The sequence below is a fragment of the Artibeus jamaicensis genome, unplaced genomic scaffold (assembly GCF_021234435.1).
Source record: "Artibeus jamaicensis isolate MK-2021 breed Jamaican fruit bat unplaced genomic scaffold, CSHL_Jam_final contig_519, whole genome shotgun sequence".
Lineage (NCBI taxonomy): Eukaryota > Metazoa > Chordata > Mammalia > Chiroptera > Phyllostomidae > Artibeus > Artibeus jamaicensis.
Genome location: NW_026521871.1, coordinates 22,419,373 through 22,434,816, shown reverse-complemented (window position 1 = coordinate 22,434,816; position 15,444 = coordinate 22,419,373). Strand labels below are relative to the sequence as shown.

Sequence of the window (15,444 nt, the reverse complement as noted above, 5' to 3'; positions counted from 1 at the left end):
GAGAAAATTATTTCTACACTGAATTTTGCTCTTTTGAGAGTGTATCAGAATGACGTGGAGCCTGTCTGTGCCCTGCTCGCTCACGAAGGGTTCAAGGCAGAAGTCGCCGTGTCCAGTGTTTCCGTGGGCCTCCACCTAGTCTGGGGTGTGAACGAGGCCACAGGGACATTCTTGCTCACATGTCACTGGCCCCCACCCCCAGCCACACCCCCAGAGCCTCCCAGTGACTTCTGGGGGTTGAGGCATAACCAGCCCTCTCCTGTCCCTCTGCCCTCCTGTGAGTCTGTTCAGGGTCACCCACCCCCACCCGGACACCGCACCCTTCCACCAGTCACCCCTCCTCTCTTCTGTGAAGTGAAATGGGCTCACACTTCCTGAGCGATAACAAGACAGTGTGTCTGTCTGTCTCTCTTTCTGTCTGTGTCTCTCACAGGTCACGCTCCCCATCATTTTAAGCTGGTCTCAGTACATGTGTTCATTCGACATGGGGACCGATACCCACTGTATGTCATTCCCAAAACGAAGCGACCAGAAATTGACTGCACTCTAGTGGCTAACAGGTACATTGCACTTTTTCTAAAAGTTCTTTTCAAGAATCTGTTTTGTCCATCCTAATCAAAATGCTGACAAGAGAATGACAGGGTGAGGTGTGACCTGTCATGGAGTGAGTCTGATCTTCAGAACAATCCTGCATGTTACTGAGGTCCCACAGTTGAGGAGACAGACCCAGAGAGGTGAGGACACCTGTGCGAGGCCACACAGCAGATAAGAAGACCAGTCCGAGGCCCCCTCTCCCACCCCGCTGCTTTTCAGTTTGAGGAATGGCTGGGACATGGTGCAGTGAGCACTGGGTTAGGAGTCCTCAGACCCTGGCCAAACTGTTCCATTCAGGGCAGCAGGTAAGTCCCTTAGTCTCTCTGAGCCTCAGCCTTCTATCTCTGAAGCAGGGGGGGCCAATGCTGACCTGCAGGGCGGGGTGAGGAAGAAGTGAGAGAAGAGAAGGGAAGGCCCACTCTCCTTTATTTGCAAAGCCGTATAAATGGAAGATAACACCTCAGATATCGACAGGGGCAGAAGCAGCCTGCTCTTGGTTGAGAGCCCTCAGGATGAAACATGATTGAAAGGGATGGAAATGGTGCCCATGAAAATGGCGTGGCTCTGCAGCCGGAGGCTCAGTTAGCCATGAAGTATGGGCTGGGCCTCCACACACGTGTCTGGAGACACATAACATCCTAGCAGAATCTGCTGAATGAGGAGATGAGTCGGAGGTAAGTGCTCAGTGGGGAAGGTGTTACGTTGATGGACTGCTCCTGGAGGAACCACAGAATGCCTCGCTGCAGCCAGAGCTGTTCGTGCAACGTGGACCGCAGTGGGAACCCAGGAGTTTCAGGTCGACTCTGAATCTTAAGCCTTCTCATTACCCTTCTCATTATGGAGAAGATTAAGTGAGCCATCTTTGGTAAAAAGCATCATGAAATACTATGTAACTGCAGGCTTTCAAATATTTTTTTTCATTTCCTGCTAGGGGTCATGACACTTGCAATCTGGGTATTTGTGTTTTCTTTTCTACGTTCGCCAGTGCCGAGGCACACCTGGAGTCCCCAGGTCGGAAGACCCTCCGGTGGAGCCCAGCCCTGTCAGGGTGCCGTGCAGACCCTGGCTTTCTCCCTCCAGGCTGTAGCCTCCTGTGCCAGCCTTCCCGCAGGGACCCTCTGCCCCTGCCGTGTCCACTTCTTGCTAGCCCCCCTCACCCCTTCAGGCCTCGCACCTGCCGTTTGGCTTGCTTATGCCCCTCGCCAGCTTGGCCCACTCCCACAACTCCTGCGAGGCCCCCGGAGATGTGGCTCCTCTAGGAATCTCTCCCTGTATGAGGATGGATTCTCTGCTCGAATCAGGCTCAGCCTGCCTCACCTCAAACTGGAGAGGGGGGCCTGCAGGGAGGTCTCAGAACAAAATATTTAGTGGTCAGACCTTAGCTAGCCTGAGGACTAGGGCAAGGGTGGAGGTCACTTGCTGTGACCTTTAGTTTCTGGATCATGGGGATGGGCCGGAGCAGCCAAAGTGGCAGGAGGGCACAGGGTGGGCTGCAGGGAGGGCAGCTTGGGGAAGTGGTTTTGCTCCATCAGGCACAGCAGTATCTGTGTGGTAACAGCTGGCACAGCCCTACCTTTGGACACTGGCTGGATATCCAGCCCGGGAAGAGCCCGGGCACAGGTAGGCTATGGCCTCGGAGCTAGCCGGACCCAGGACAGCCTCAAAGGCTTCGTGGGCGGACCATGCTTCATTTCTAGCTATTCACAGCTTCTGATCCTCATTCTCTCTCTGGGCTTCAGATTCTCAGAAGTGAGAGTTTGAGAGGCTCGGCTCAGGGTCTGCTCTCAGACCAATCAGCTGTCACTAGAGTGTCCCTGGGGATGCAAAGCCTCTGGGGGCCTCCCTAGCTGTTCCTGGGAGGACCCATTGGTCGGGGCCACCTGGGCAGGTGCAGGGCCTCCCCCATGCACTGGGGTACCTTGCAGCCTGCCCTCCCAGCACAACTGTCTCTGCGCCCACCACCACCACAGGCTTCTCCAGGGCATTGGTCTTGCTCCTCCCTGTGTCTCCCAGGCCCAGCCTGAGCCTGGCATATAATGGTTGTTGGGCAGGGTTGGCTGCAGAACAAATCGAGGATCTAAGTGAGAATCGCAAGTCACAATGGCCTATCGTCTTTCTATCATGTGTTCCTATCAGATTTAGGTCTTGGCTGGGAGTCCTCTGAGGCCATTGTAACCTGTTAGATGTAGGGAAGAGCACTTAGCCTCTCTGAGCCTCAGTCCACTGTTCTGGAACTTGGGAGTAGGGATACCTTCCTTCCCACACCCTTGTGAAGTCTGACTAAGGTGAAGGGGTGAGGCACTAAGCCTGGTCCATACCAAGAGCTCGGTAAGGGGGTGGCGTTTCATGTACCACGGCAGCCTGGAGGTCTTCGGGGGCCTGGCCTCTTTCCTTCCCCAAGTGGGCATGGCCATGAAGCTGGGACAGGCCACAGGGCCCCTCATTCTGTCCAAGCGATGGCAGGACCCACTGAAGGGGCCGTTTCTGGGGCTCCCATTGGAGAGCCATAGTTCCTGGGGATTACCTGCCCCCCATTGCCTCTGCCCTCGTTTTCCCTGACCTTGATCTTATGACCTAGTTTTATTTGATCAAACATTCTGTATTTTTAGGATCTACTTTAAGTGCTTTGTAGAAAGTGCGTAGAGTATGCATGTTTAATTAATTAACATCATTTAATTAATTCCACCTTTAAAAACAATAAATATCAACCTGTTATTCACAAGCGTGGGCAGGACTTTCGGCCATGTGAATCCACTTGGGGCCTCTGGGTCCCCTGAGACTATGGGATCGGTGGCACCAGCAGCGTCTGCTGCCTTCGCAGGTACCAGTTGAGCTTCACGAATTCCTAATTTCCACGGCCCGGCCTTCTGAAAGGCCCTGGGTCCTGGAGTGTGCCCGTTGCCCTGGTCTGGGAGAGAGTGTCTGCTCCGCGCAGTGAGCTGAGTGAGAGGAGCCAGATGTCCACAAGTCGGTTGCCCCAAAGTTTCCCTTCACAATGACATGCTGTGGGGCCCTCAGCATCTGTGTGGTGGGAGCCGCGTCTTTGTGAACGCAGTGTGCCTCGTGACAAAGGTGCTCCTTGTACCCTCAAAGGACCATGTTCAGCCAGTAGTAAGGTTAGCCGATGACATGCTATGTTTAGTAAATGATTTTAGTTGGCATTCGTGCACATGGATATGATACTCATTTCTAAGTCCAAAGAAGAAAAGAATGTTGATAAATCAGCATTTATTTAATAAACTTTAGTTTTAAGTGCACATCATGTAGCAGGTACTGTCGCATGTACCTGGCTCATGTGAGCAGGATCCTAAATGAAGTGAAGGAGCCGGTTCTGTGAGGCTCCGGGGGGAGAGTGTTCCTGATGGAGGGAACAGCAAGTGCAAAGGGCTGGGAGAACTGGGCGTCTCTGAGTAACGGTAACATAGTACGAGGATGTGGCTGGACTGGAGGACCGAGGGGGAGAGTGGGTTCCTGAGGATCCGTGGAAGAAAGGCCGCTCCTGCCCTCGGCGGGCCCGGTCACCACTGGAGACACTGAGCTGGCGCATGGAAAGCCCCCAGTGAGTGGCAGCCAGCACAGGTGGGAGCAGCAGCAGCAGTATTAGAGAAAGAAGTAGAACACTGGAAGCAGTTTTGGTGCCACATTTTGTGGCATGAGCCGTAAGAGGGGCAGCCTGACTCAGCTTGGGGCAGGGAGGAGAGGTGGGGTGATGGATCAGGGAAGGTCACCAAGAGAAAGGGACCTAACTGGTGTGCGGGAATAAGTCAGGTAGCAGCTGAGGACAAACAGTACCCAGGGCAGTGACACCTGCCTGTGCAAAGGTATGGGCCGGTGACAGTTCAACTCACAGGCTTGAGCATGGAGTGGAGAGGTGACTAGGTCACCTGATGCTTTGGATGTCTAGCTAAGGAGCGTGGACTCTAAGCATGAAGGCAGGTAGGGAAGCTGGGGAGTGAAGGGCTGAAATTAGGAAGATGTGGAGGTTGGAGTGGGAGCGGGTGCTGGTTTTTACAGTATTATGGGGATAGTGATCCAGAAAAAGACTTCTCACAGAGTCAGAGCCCATGTCTTTAAAAAAAATTTTTTTTTCTTTATTTTAAGGGGGGGAGGAAAGGAAAAAGAGAGGGAGAGAAACATCAATGTGGGGTTGCCTATTGAGCACCCCCTACTGGGGACCTGGCCCACAACCCAGGCAGGTGCCCTGACTGGGAATCAAACTTGCAACCCTTTGGTTTGCAGGCCAGCACGAAATCCACTGCCCTGCACACAAGAGCCACACCAGCCAGGGCAGAGCCCACATCCTTCAATTGACCTTCAAGGCCTGCTGTGCTCTTCCTCCCCTCTCCTCATCTGACCTCACCTGCTGCTCTCCTTGCCTTCAGCCACACTGCTCCTGCCTCTCCTTCCCACGTGCAGGCACGCTGCCACCTTGAGGCTTTGGCCCTGACTGTGTCCTCTTTCCAGACAGTTACGTTCCAGGTAGCTGTATGATGGCCAGTTCACTCACATCCTTCACGTCTCTTTGTTCAAATGTCATCTTCTCGATAAGACTAGTCAAAGCATTCCTGTTAAAATTACTGTGCATTTCTCCTTTCACCCAAGTCTCCCAGGTTCCCCTTACCCTGCTCCTCTTTTTGATGAAGGCATCAACATAAAGCATCTTTTACTTTCTAACACACACACTCACACCCATACTTAGAGTGTTCGCTGTAGTTGCCTACATCCCCAGGCTAGAATGTAAGCTCCTGAGGGCAGCGATTTCTGTTTTTGCTCAATGCTGCTGTCCCAGATGCCTAGGACAGTGCCTGGCACATGGGAGGAGAATGACTAAGTGTTTGTTGAGTGAATAAATGATGGAGGCTGGAACTCGGGGAATGAAGACAGACATGGAGAATGGGGGTGGGTCTGAGAGAGTTACAAGGTCAGATCCACAGGACTTGGTGACAGGTTGGTGGAGATAAGAGAGAGAGATGGGATGGTGCCCTGGTTTCTGACTGGGCAATGCCTCTCCCTATAACACACGGAAGAAGGGAAATCTGGGAGGGAAGTTACAAGGAGAGTTCTGAGCACCAAGTCTGAACTGTTACCAGACATCCAAGTGTTTCCACAGTTTCTAGAAATTACTATAGGCTGGGTAGTTGTGAGGCCCAGGAATTATCTTGTCTGGAGAAAGAGGTTGACTGGAGAGTTCACCATGTAGGTCACAGTTGGAGCTGTGGGCTTGAACGGAATCACAGGCAGAGCCTCTGGAGTAAGGGAAGGGCAGGGAAAAGTCCTGGGAAACAACCAGTGGTAGCACAGAGAGAGAGGAGGATCCCAGAGGGGACCGGGACCTGGCGAACAGGGAAGAAGGCAGGAGGTGACGTGTGAGAACTATGGGAGGGGAGAGTTCCAGGAAGCAGGGAGAAGGCAAGCAGTCACATCAGGTAAAGCAAAAAGGTCCAGAAAGCCAAAAACTGAGAATATTAAGTGTTTCTTGTTAGAATTTCATTTTATTAGTAATATAATAACCTCTTTAATTAGCATAAACTCTAAAAAGCTGTGGTGTGAACTCATGTAAGTTTCCAGCCATGTAAGCTTTTTTGAATAGCAGTGTCCCTGGTCTTACACTGCTTCTCCAGTCTTACGTCCTGTGCAGAGGTCAGCAGTCGCTCAGATGACTTGCTGGAGCACAACAAATCTCGTGGGTGTGCAGGTTGGCCTTGGGGTTCTGTCTCAGCTTTGAGGCATATATAGGTATAAACAATGCATATAAAAATGTAAATAACTGCTCTGAAGTGAATGGTTTGAAGGCCTAAAATAGTGGTACTTCCGATTCTTCGAATTTTCAGTGTGGAAGCAGATTTCCGATGAGGTTACAGAAACATGAATGTTTCCTGAAGAAAAGTTCATTGCCACAGATACAATCATTTCTGTACTAGTCAGGGTAGGAAGGAGATCCAGAAATGCATTTCCTTGAATAACGAAGGCATCTCTTTTTTGTGTGAAGATCTGAGACTAATGTTCCAGGTTGTAGGACTAGGTCATTCAAGGTTCTGGATTCCTTCCTGTGTTCTTCCCCCCACAGCCTAGGAGAGTCTACGTGACTGAACTTGGGCTGCTGTTGTGCCAGAATAGTGGCCACAGGAAGGCAGACAGTGAGAATGGGACACACCCGTGGTCTGAAAGCCTAAACCCAGAAGCAGCATACTTCCTTCTGTTGCCAGAGGAGATGGGGCCCTTTCACAGGGTCTCGAGAAAAGCATTTCAGGAGACTCACCGCATGGGAGGTTGAGGTTTTGTGGTAAGATTCATTGCAGAAGCAAAATCAAAGGACTGCCCCTGGGTTCCCAGTGTCCCATTCCATCCATCCTGTCATGGAAAAAGTCCAACCTTGTCTTCATCAAGCCCAGTACAAAGGCCAAGGTCCAAAAGTTCTGTGCCATTGGCTCAGTCCAGGCCACTGTTTGCCACCATCTGGCTAGCTTAGTCTGTGTTCCTGGCTGCACTCCAGCTGGCTGTGCCCAGGCCCAGGCTTGGAGTCGCCTGGCTGCTAGACCTACATGGCTGTCGGAAGAGAGAACAAACAAATGAACATGGTAAGCACATGTTACCAAGTGACGGAGTGGCTTCTTTGTTGAAATGGGATTATAGTATCTGAGGCTTGGGAAGGACTAGGCGCTTCATCAAGCTAACCAATCCACTTCCCAAGCTCTCACAGGCTGCTGCTGGGCCCTTCCCCCTAAGCCAGTCCATTTCCTAGATCTTCCGTGGTTCTGTGTCCCTTATCCAATCTGATCCCTCTCCCAGCCTAGACAGACACGCCTTTATGGTCCCCATTTTAGCTCCTACTGTGCGTGTCTCATAGAGGAAGCACCTCCCCTTTGCCATCTTGGCCTCTACCAGGCAGGTGCCCAGGAGAGGAATCTCCCCTCATCGTTTTATCCTCCCCGGTAATCTGCAGGGAATGAACTGGTGGTTCCCTGGGGAGTGTGTGAAGCTGTAACTTCCTAGTGAAGTAAGCAGATTTACTGTCTGATTCAAATCCCAAATCTGTTAGGCTTAATGAGAGGAAATCATGATGCCTGCTTTCCTCTGCTCCCTTCCTTTATTAACATCTATCACACAGAGTCACGTGGTTCTCCCCAACCACCAGGACTTCAGAAATGGGCTCTAACCAAGTTCCCAAGAAGAGTAGAAGAGATTTTAGTATGCAACTAAAAGAAAAGCCAGAGCTAGACAGTCTTTAAGCAGTGAAAACATTCTATTCAGGAACTAATTCAGTCAGGGGAAAGAGACCTCCATATAGAACTGGGTTCAATTCCAAATACAGCAAGGACGAGGGAGGATTTATAGCCACGGAGTAAGGTGGGGGTCAGTGAATGGGAAATTCCTCAGAGGTGATGTCAGGAACAATGCAGAGGCTGGAGGGGTGTTAATTCTGGCTAAAGCCCCTTGACCAGATTCTTGCTAAAGGCGGCCCAGAGTGATCAGGTGGCACCTGGGGCTGAGGAATTTGATCGATATCAAGAGTGGGAGATTCTGGCCAGTTAAACCAATTTAGGCAGATTCTTGCTAAAACTGGGCCACACAAAGACAGTCCAAAAGTCGAGGCCTCCTTGGGAAGGGGGTTCAGGGGAGACTCACTGAACTTTGCTCAAAGAGAGGCTTTGTCAGAATTAGCAGTCTCCCCCTCAATAGTATTTATTTTTAATATTTCTATCAAAATCTGAACATTTTAATAAATACTTGGAACTTGCCACATTCCTTGCTATGGATTATGGGAGGCTTGGACTTTTCCGAGGGTCTAAGGCGGGTCACTTCCCAGGTGAATTCATTCACGTGCCTTTTCGGAGGGGCTGCCATGCACTGGGTACCCCCTCAGCTCCCAGGTGGAGCTGCGCACTAGGCAGGCAGGAACTGGCTGTTCAGATCAAGGACAGGCAGGGGGCCTCGGGTTACCCGGTTCTCTTCCCATTAAAAAGATCCAGCCATTGATTTTCTCTTCCACGAGTGAAGTTTTTCTTCCATGACTCTTCATCTTGCCCTGCCAAAACCAAGTTTTCAGGAACACGGGGAGAAAAGAACACATGGTGAAGCAGTCAGGTCTCCGGGGAGCCTGGGGCGTCACAGCGAACGCGCCCAGTAGTGCGGTTTTGTTTTAAAATTGGCCGCAGAGCTTTCCTAGATGCTCAGACATCACCAACCTGAAAGAGCGGCCGCAGCAGCCGCTGGGACTCCTGCTGACACGTAGCCTGTGTTCATGTGCGAGCAGGTTGGCAGGCCCGGTCAGTTGGAATTCCATTTCCCATTTAGCAAACATTTGTGTTGTAGCCTCGGGGAAAATCGCACCCCCTCTGTGTGCAGCAGGCCTGGGTGATTTATCAGACTCACTGCGCGACAGGATTAGCATTCTTTCATTTCGAAACCCATTTTTTTTTTAAGGTGGATTTTTTTGAGCCTTATATTTTTGAAGAATATCAAACCTATTCTGGCAGCCATTTCTAAAGCATTGCCAACAGGAACTGGGCTTTCAGACAGCAAGGGTCTGCCACTCAGACAATTCGTCTTTGCTGTTTTTGTGCTGATGTGGTTTCATTGGGAGCTATTCTGTCTGTCCACTCCTGTTCAGCTGGAGAGTGCGTTCATAGGCCATTTCATTGTTCAGAGAAAAGCTGTAAATATTCCTAAGTCCTCTCACTATTCCGACAAAGTGTGTGCGTCTTCACAGGTCAGTTCATTGTTCAGAGAAAATACCCATACGTGGACCCTTTCATTATTCGGGGAAATTGTATATTAGTAACTAGAAAGGTAAATTGAATCTTCTTTTACTACGTGTACTACATGTACTCCATGGCAGAAATATTTTTTTAAGTCAGATCTCATAAACATACTGGGTTTTTTAGGTTTTATTGTTTGGTTTTGTTTTGCTCTGCTATTTGTTACCACCCCACACGAAATTAGATATAGCATGTGCAAAATACATAATGAATTGTAGAAAGCTATAGAGACCTTGGTTATCCTAATTAGTTAATTTTTCAAAAGAGTCACGTAAGTTAAGGATTAAGGATTACCCAGGTAAAGGTTGGGGTGGGTTTTCTAGGAGGAAGAGGCAGCATGTGGAAAATCTTGGAAACGTGAAAGAATAAGGGGTGTTGGAGGAACAGAAGTCAGTCGGTGGGCTGCGCCGGACACAGCGTCAGAATGGAGAGGGCTGGCCAGCCCCGAGCCTCAATGCAGGTTGGGGCCAGAGCAGACTGACTGGCAAGCGTGGCTCCTTCCACAAGGCAGCGATGTGAAGAGCGGTGTTGGGTTGGGGCTGCCTTTTAAGGAGATGTCTCTGGCCGCTGTGAAGGCAGATTAGAGGGACAAGATTAGGCTGCAGATGGTCCAAAGGGGAACCCGTGCCATCCGACAGAAACCGTCTGAGCCAGGACCCAGCTAGTGGCTGCAGGGGTGTGGGAGAGGCGTGAAGCCCCTGGAGGACACCTCTGCAGGATTCAGGGGCAGACGGCATGTGTATGGGCAGGGGAGGGACAAATCTAGCACTCACAGCCTAGGCACGATTATCTGGTAAGGGTCGGTGGCCTCCTGGAGAGGGAAATGGGAGGGGCACAGGTTGGGAGCCAGACGATGGAGGGCAAAGCTGACTCCCAGAGTGATGGGCGCTTCAGCAGAGAGGCGCACAGGCTGGCCTCTCAGGGTGGGATTTTTATGCACAGGCCTCAGTGGAATTCGGAATTCAGAAGCGATTGAGGGAGCGCCCACTGTGGGGGAGGATGGGCACGCCACACTTGGGATTTTGCTGGCTGAAGCTGAAACCGTTGCGGACCGCTCTGGAGCACACTGACCACTAAATCTCTGTGTTCTCTCTTTAGGAAACCTTATCACCCTAAACTGGAAGCGTTCGTTAGTCACATGTCAAAAGGACCCGGAGCCTCTTTCGAAAGCCCCTTACACTCCCTGCCTCTCTTCCCCAATCACCCGCTATGTGAGATGGGAGAGCTCACCCAGACAGGTACGTGTGACAGCCATCCGCCCAGTGTTCTCCTCTCCCTTCCGCCTGGCACACATGTGGAGCGAGTAACCCTGGGCAAGGCGCAGTGCGCTCACAGGGGAAACAAGGACTGGCACCTCGAGCAGCTCCGAGTCCACCAATACACCCATTCAGACATCTGATTTCTAAAAATTTAAAAGAAAATTTGTTATTAGAAAAGCAATATGTTTATAGAAGAGAGATTAAGAAAGCAAAAGGAAGAAAAATAGCATCCACGATCCCACAAAAAAAATTAGCTATCTTTCTTCCTGTGTCCGTGCATGTGCACGCACACACACAGTGGTATCCTACTGAACACACTATTGTCACACTCTTTTCCACTCACTATATTGTGGTCATCCTTCCCCATTTGTAAACAACACCGTTTCTGCTGGCCACCAGTTTTTCCACCGTGGATGGGCCATAACTCGTACAACCAGTCCCGTGTTCTTAGCTACTGCAGACGTGACACCTGATAAGTTTCAGTGCACCAGAGCTCAGGGACAGACACATGGCAGGTCCCCACTGAGCAAGGAGTCCTCTGGTCAAGTGAGTCCCTCACAGAAGGCCATCTTTTTCTCTGCAGCCAGTTCACTGTCAGGGCAGGTTGGCGACACCTGACAGTAATTGTGGGGTCACCTTTTGGGGAAGAGAAAGAACTGACTCTCCTTCCCACCAAGAGATTCCAGTTTCCAACTTCTTCACTCTGGGACCTCAAATGACTTGTACTTGGTCACCCGCCTCTCTGGAAGAATCAGAAGGACCGATGGGCCATGCTGTGTCTTCTTGTCCCCCCAGCATCATAGGACCTCAGTTTTGACGGAAGGAAGGGCTCTGTCCTGTAGTTGACCCTCTTGGGTCTCACCATGTTTTGAAAGCCATTATTATTGGGGAGAATGATAGTGGGTGACAGACAAGGGCAAGCTGAATAGAGGGCCAGCCCTGAATAGAGTTTTGTCAAAAGCTTTTGATAATTAGTTTCATGTGCACAAATTCTGCATCAGTTTAAAACAGGAGTTCAACCCTACCAGATCCAGTACCCCTTTTATGAACAAGTTAAGGCACTCCCTTAACTATCCTGAAGTAAGATTCAAATATAATCTTTTTATACATGTAATTTAAAAATATGTTAGGTTTAAAAATATAGTTAGGTACCCTAACTATAACATAAAAGAGGGAAACAAGGACACTAATTTATTATAGAATTCTGTACACCTCAGTATAAATGCTTGAGTGCATCTGCACTGGAAAATGGAATGACATAATCAGTTGCTTACACATAAATACAGATTGCCGACTGTGACCACTACCAAAATGGCTGGTTAAAGGATGTCGTATTGGTGACTTTAATACCAAGTGTCAGGGCAAGATTTTTTTAATTTTAATTTTTATTTATTTTTAAATCTTTATTATATATTTTTCCAATACCATTTAGTCCCTTTATACCTCCTCCCCGCCCAGCAGTCACCACACCATTGTCCATGTCATGAGTCCTTCTTCCTTTTTGGTCGATCCCTCCACTTCCCAACCTCTCCCATCGCCCCTACTAGCTGTCATCTGTTCTCCATCTACAAGTCTGTCTCTGTTGTGCTTGTTGGTTCAGTTTATGCATTAGATTCTACATATGAGTGAAATCATCTGGTATTTGTCTTTCTCTAAGTGGCTTATTTCATTTAGCATGTTTGCCATGTCCATCTATACTGTCACAAAGGATAAAACTTTCTTCTCTTTTACAGCAGAGTAGATATTGTGTGAATGTCCCATAGTTGTTTTATCCACTCATCTATTGATGGACATGGGCTGCTTCCATATCTTGGCAATTGTCAACACTGCAATGAACAAAGGGGTGCTTTAGTTCTTTCAAATTAGTGTTTTAAGTTCTTACAGATATGTTTTTTTAACAAGTTCTGATCAAAACAAAATACAGATGGCCTTCAATATCACATTTCTGTACAATTCATTGGATGTTAATATTATGCAAAAATGACTTTGTAGATTCAAAAAAAGGTTCTAAGTAAGCTATTTAAATGGATTTTTTTCACATGTGGCAATGTCTTATGGCACATTCAGCAGTTATATGGAACAGAGAACAGTTCCTTCAGAAGACTGTCCAGCCCCCTGGCCACCACCCACTGGGGGTCAAGGACATTTATTTTCTTTATTATTGTGACAGCACCACCTCCACACCCTCCCCAGAACCAGGCCTGCTGAGAACCATTGCTTAGACTCCAGTTCCAAGTAACAGAACCAACTCAAGCAAAAAAAAGGACATTTATTGTAAGGATTCAGGGTGACTCACTGACTCTAAGGGCAAGAATGCAACCAGGCCTCCAGAGACTGGAACCGGGAATAAAAAGGCTGGCTGTGTCTGCCTCTGGTTTCACCATGTGTCATGACAGAGTGACAGCCCTAGCCACACCCAGAGATGGACTGGCTAGTCCAGGTTCTTGATAGAGAGACTCTGATGGTATCCTTGAGGGTCTGTGTCCACCAGCTGGCTAAGAGGTCAGGGTGACTGTGCATCGAGAGTGGGGGCTGTGTGTGGCCCTCACTCTCTTAGAGACATTTGTTCTGACCTTTCTTCTCAACTGACTTAGTACCATCATCAGATTCTAAATTAGTAGTATTCTAGAATTTTTTTGCAGTACTGTTTTCTCCCATTCCCTTATTCTCTTTTAATGGCCAATTTTATCTTCTGTTTGAAATTTCATTTTAAAAATATAGCTGTTATAACAATCATTTATAACTGGCACACTTTTGGTACCGCACAGCCACTACATAAGAACAGGTTGATCATTAGTGCCTGCTCTATTCAAGATGCTTTGGCAGCTGCTGAGTGTCAGCGAGGAGTGGGCAGGCAGACGAGTGAGGTGCTCTGCAGCCTGTCCTAATGGGCCCCTCAGCTGCAGTGGGGCCGCGTGTGCAGAGGTCACTAAGGTTACTGCTGCAGGATTGTAGAAAACAAACACAGGCTTTGGGGCAGACACACCTGTGAAATGGGGCCGTGTCGTCCCAACTGGGCTGGTAGTGAGTTAAATTCGAGAGCACGGGAAAGTGCCTAGCACAGAGCTAGCGTATGCCAGGCTCCGTGCATGCGGCATATGGGGGCAGGAAGGAATTGCTCATGTGCCCTGGGGGAGAAAGAAGGAAGACTGCACAGAGAAGGCAGTATTGCAGCCAGGCGCTGGATGAGGATTCCTCTGGGAAGAGGGAGGTGAAGAGCAGGAACAAAGCCAGGAATGTGCAGGCTGTGTTTGAAGACTATAAGAAGCCCTAAAATGGCTGCAAGCTGGTATTTCTCCATGGAGACACAGGAAGAAGGTGCTGTGAGAAGCGGCTGAGAGCACAAGGTAGGGGCTGGGATGGGGCTCGAGTTCTGCTACCTCTCAGCCAAGAAGGGCTCAGGGCCTCGGTGTCCTCATCTGGAGAATGAGGAAAATGGGGAGAATAATGTGCCTTCTTTACTGGGTTTTGGTGCAGGTTAAAGGAGAAAGGTCTGGCATACAGTAAGCACTCCAACTGTAATACACGTGGCTTAAGAGCATGCAATAGGCCCAGAGGTGAACGAGGGCCAGATACAGGTTCTCAGTGTATCACTCACAGTTTGCCTCATTTTGCAGATCATTTTGGAAATGCTAAGGCTTGTCCCAGCCCAGTTCTCTGAGGGCATTCTGTTCTCAGTCAATGGTCTTCATTCAGAGTAGGACATCCTTTGTGGGTTTTTCTGAGCCGTCCCCCTTCCTGGGCCAACAGTGCCCTCTGTGTCATGCATTTCAGCCTTAAACTGTCTCATCTTTGCGGCAGAGCTGTTCAAACAGTTGGGCATCTGAATAAGTGATAGTACTGGTTATAGGGTCTTCATGTGGTTTCCATCGTCAGAGAATTCATATGTTACTGGAACTGCATCCCATTGGCTGGAAGGTGAGCTTGCTTTTACTTTGGCTGCCTTCTCTCGCTTGAAGATAAGGCTTTCTTTTTTCAAGATAATTTATTACTGTGGTTCAACACTGCAGTTCAACACTAAGCCAACTAAAAGGTAAACCTGAGATTCTTGCTCCTATCCATGTTCCATCCTCCCCATGTCTGTGCCCCCATCATTGCTGGGTCACCATGGAGATCACTTCCCTGTGTATCCTTCCAAAGTTTCTTCGTGCAACACACAGGCAACTGCAAATGCGCATTCTTATTCCCCCTCCATTTTTATTCAAATGGGGCATAAAAACAGACTACTGTGCACTTTGGGGTTGTTGGGGCTTTCTCATGTATCCTATCTGGGTGTCTGGGAGACTGTTCCATTTCCATGCAGAGAGAGTGTCCTTATGGGTGAGCTGGCAAAGCCCCGGCAGGATTAGGCAAGATGTACTCAGCAGCCTAACAGAGGGCCTTTGGTTGGGAGGGTCGGGAGGGTTGGGAGGGTGGGGGAGGAAGGGAGCTTCCATGCACCGAAAGGACCAAGCAGCCAGCAAGCAGCTTCGTCTCTTTACCTGCCTGAGTTATCTGAGCTCTCCCCGCACACTCAGGAATGTCATGTCCCTGGGCAGAGGGCCAGAGCTCTCCTTAGGCCCGGACAGTTACAGCCTGGGCACCCACCTGCAGGGTAGTTCCTGCCCTCGGAGGCCCGCCAGTCACCAGGCCTCCCCCAGGGCAGGGGCTGGTCAAGGGGGAGGGATTGCAGCAGATGGTCATTGTGCTCCCCAGAAAGGCCGTGGTCCAAGGGCTCATCCCTTGGTCCACGGTGCTCATCCACTGATGAATACCCTCGAGGTGCCCCCTAGTTACATTGACTTGAACCCATTCTTGTAGCCTTTACACAGTGGGCAGCAGACTCAATTACA

The 15,444-nt window shown here is 49.6% G+C and overlaps 1 protein-coding gene across 1 annotated transcript in view; it reads left to right on the top strand.

Annotated features, from left to right (window-relative positions):
* The window catches only part of PXYLP1 (2-phosphoxylose phosphatase 1), a 72,389-nt gene that overhangs the window by 54,500 nt on the left and 2,445 nt on the right, over window positions 1–15,444 (top strand). The window contains exons 4-5 of the mRNA XM_037139398.2: window positions 434–560; window positions 10,452–10,591. Of these exons, the coding sequence (XP_036995293.2) occupies window positions 434–560; window positions 10,452–10,591 (267 nt within the window). The remainder of the gene's footprint in view (window positions 1–433; window positions 561–10,451; window positions 10,592–15,444) is intronic.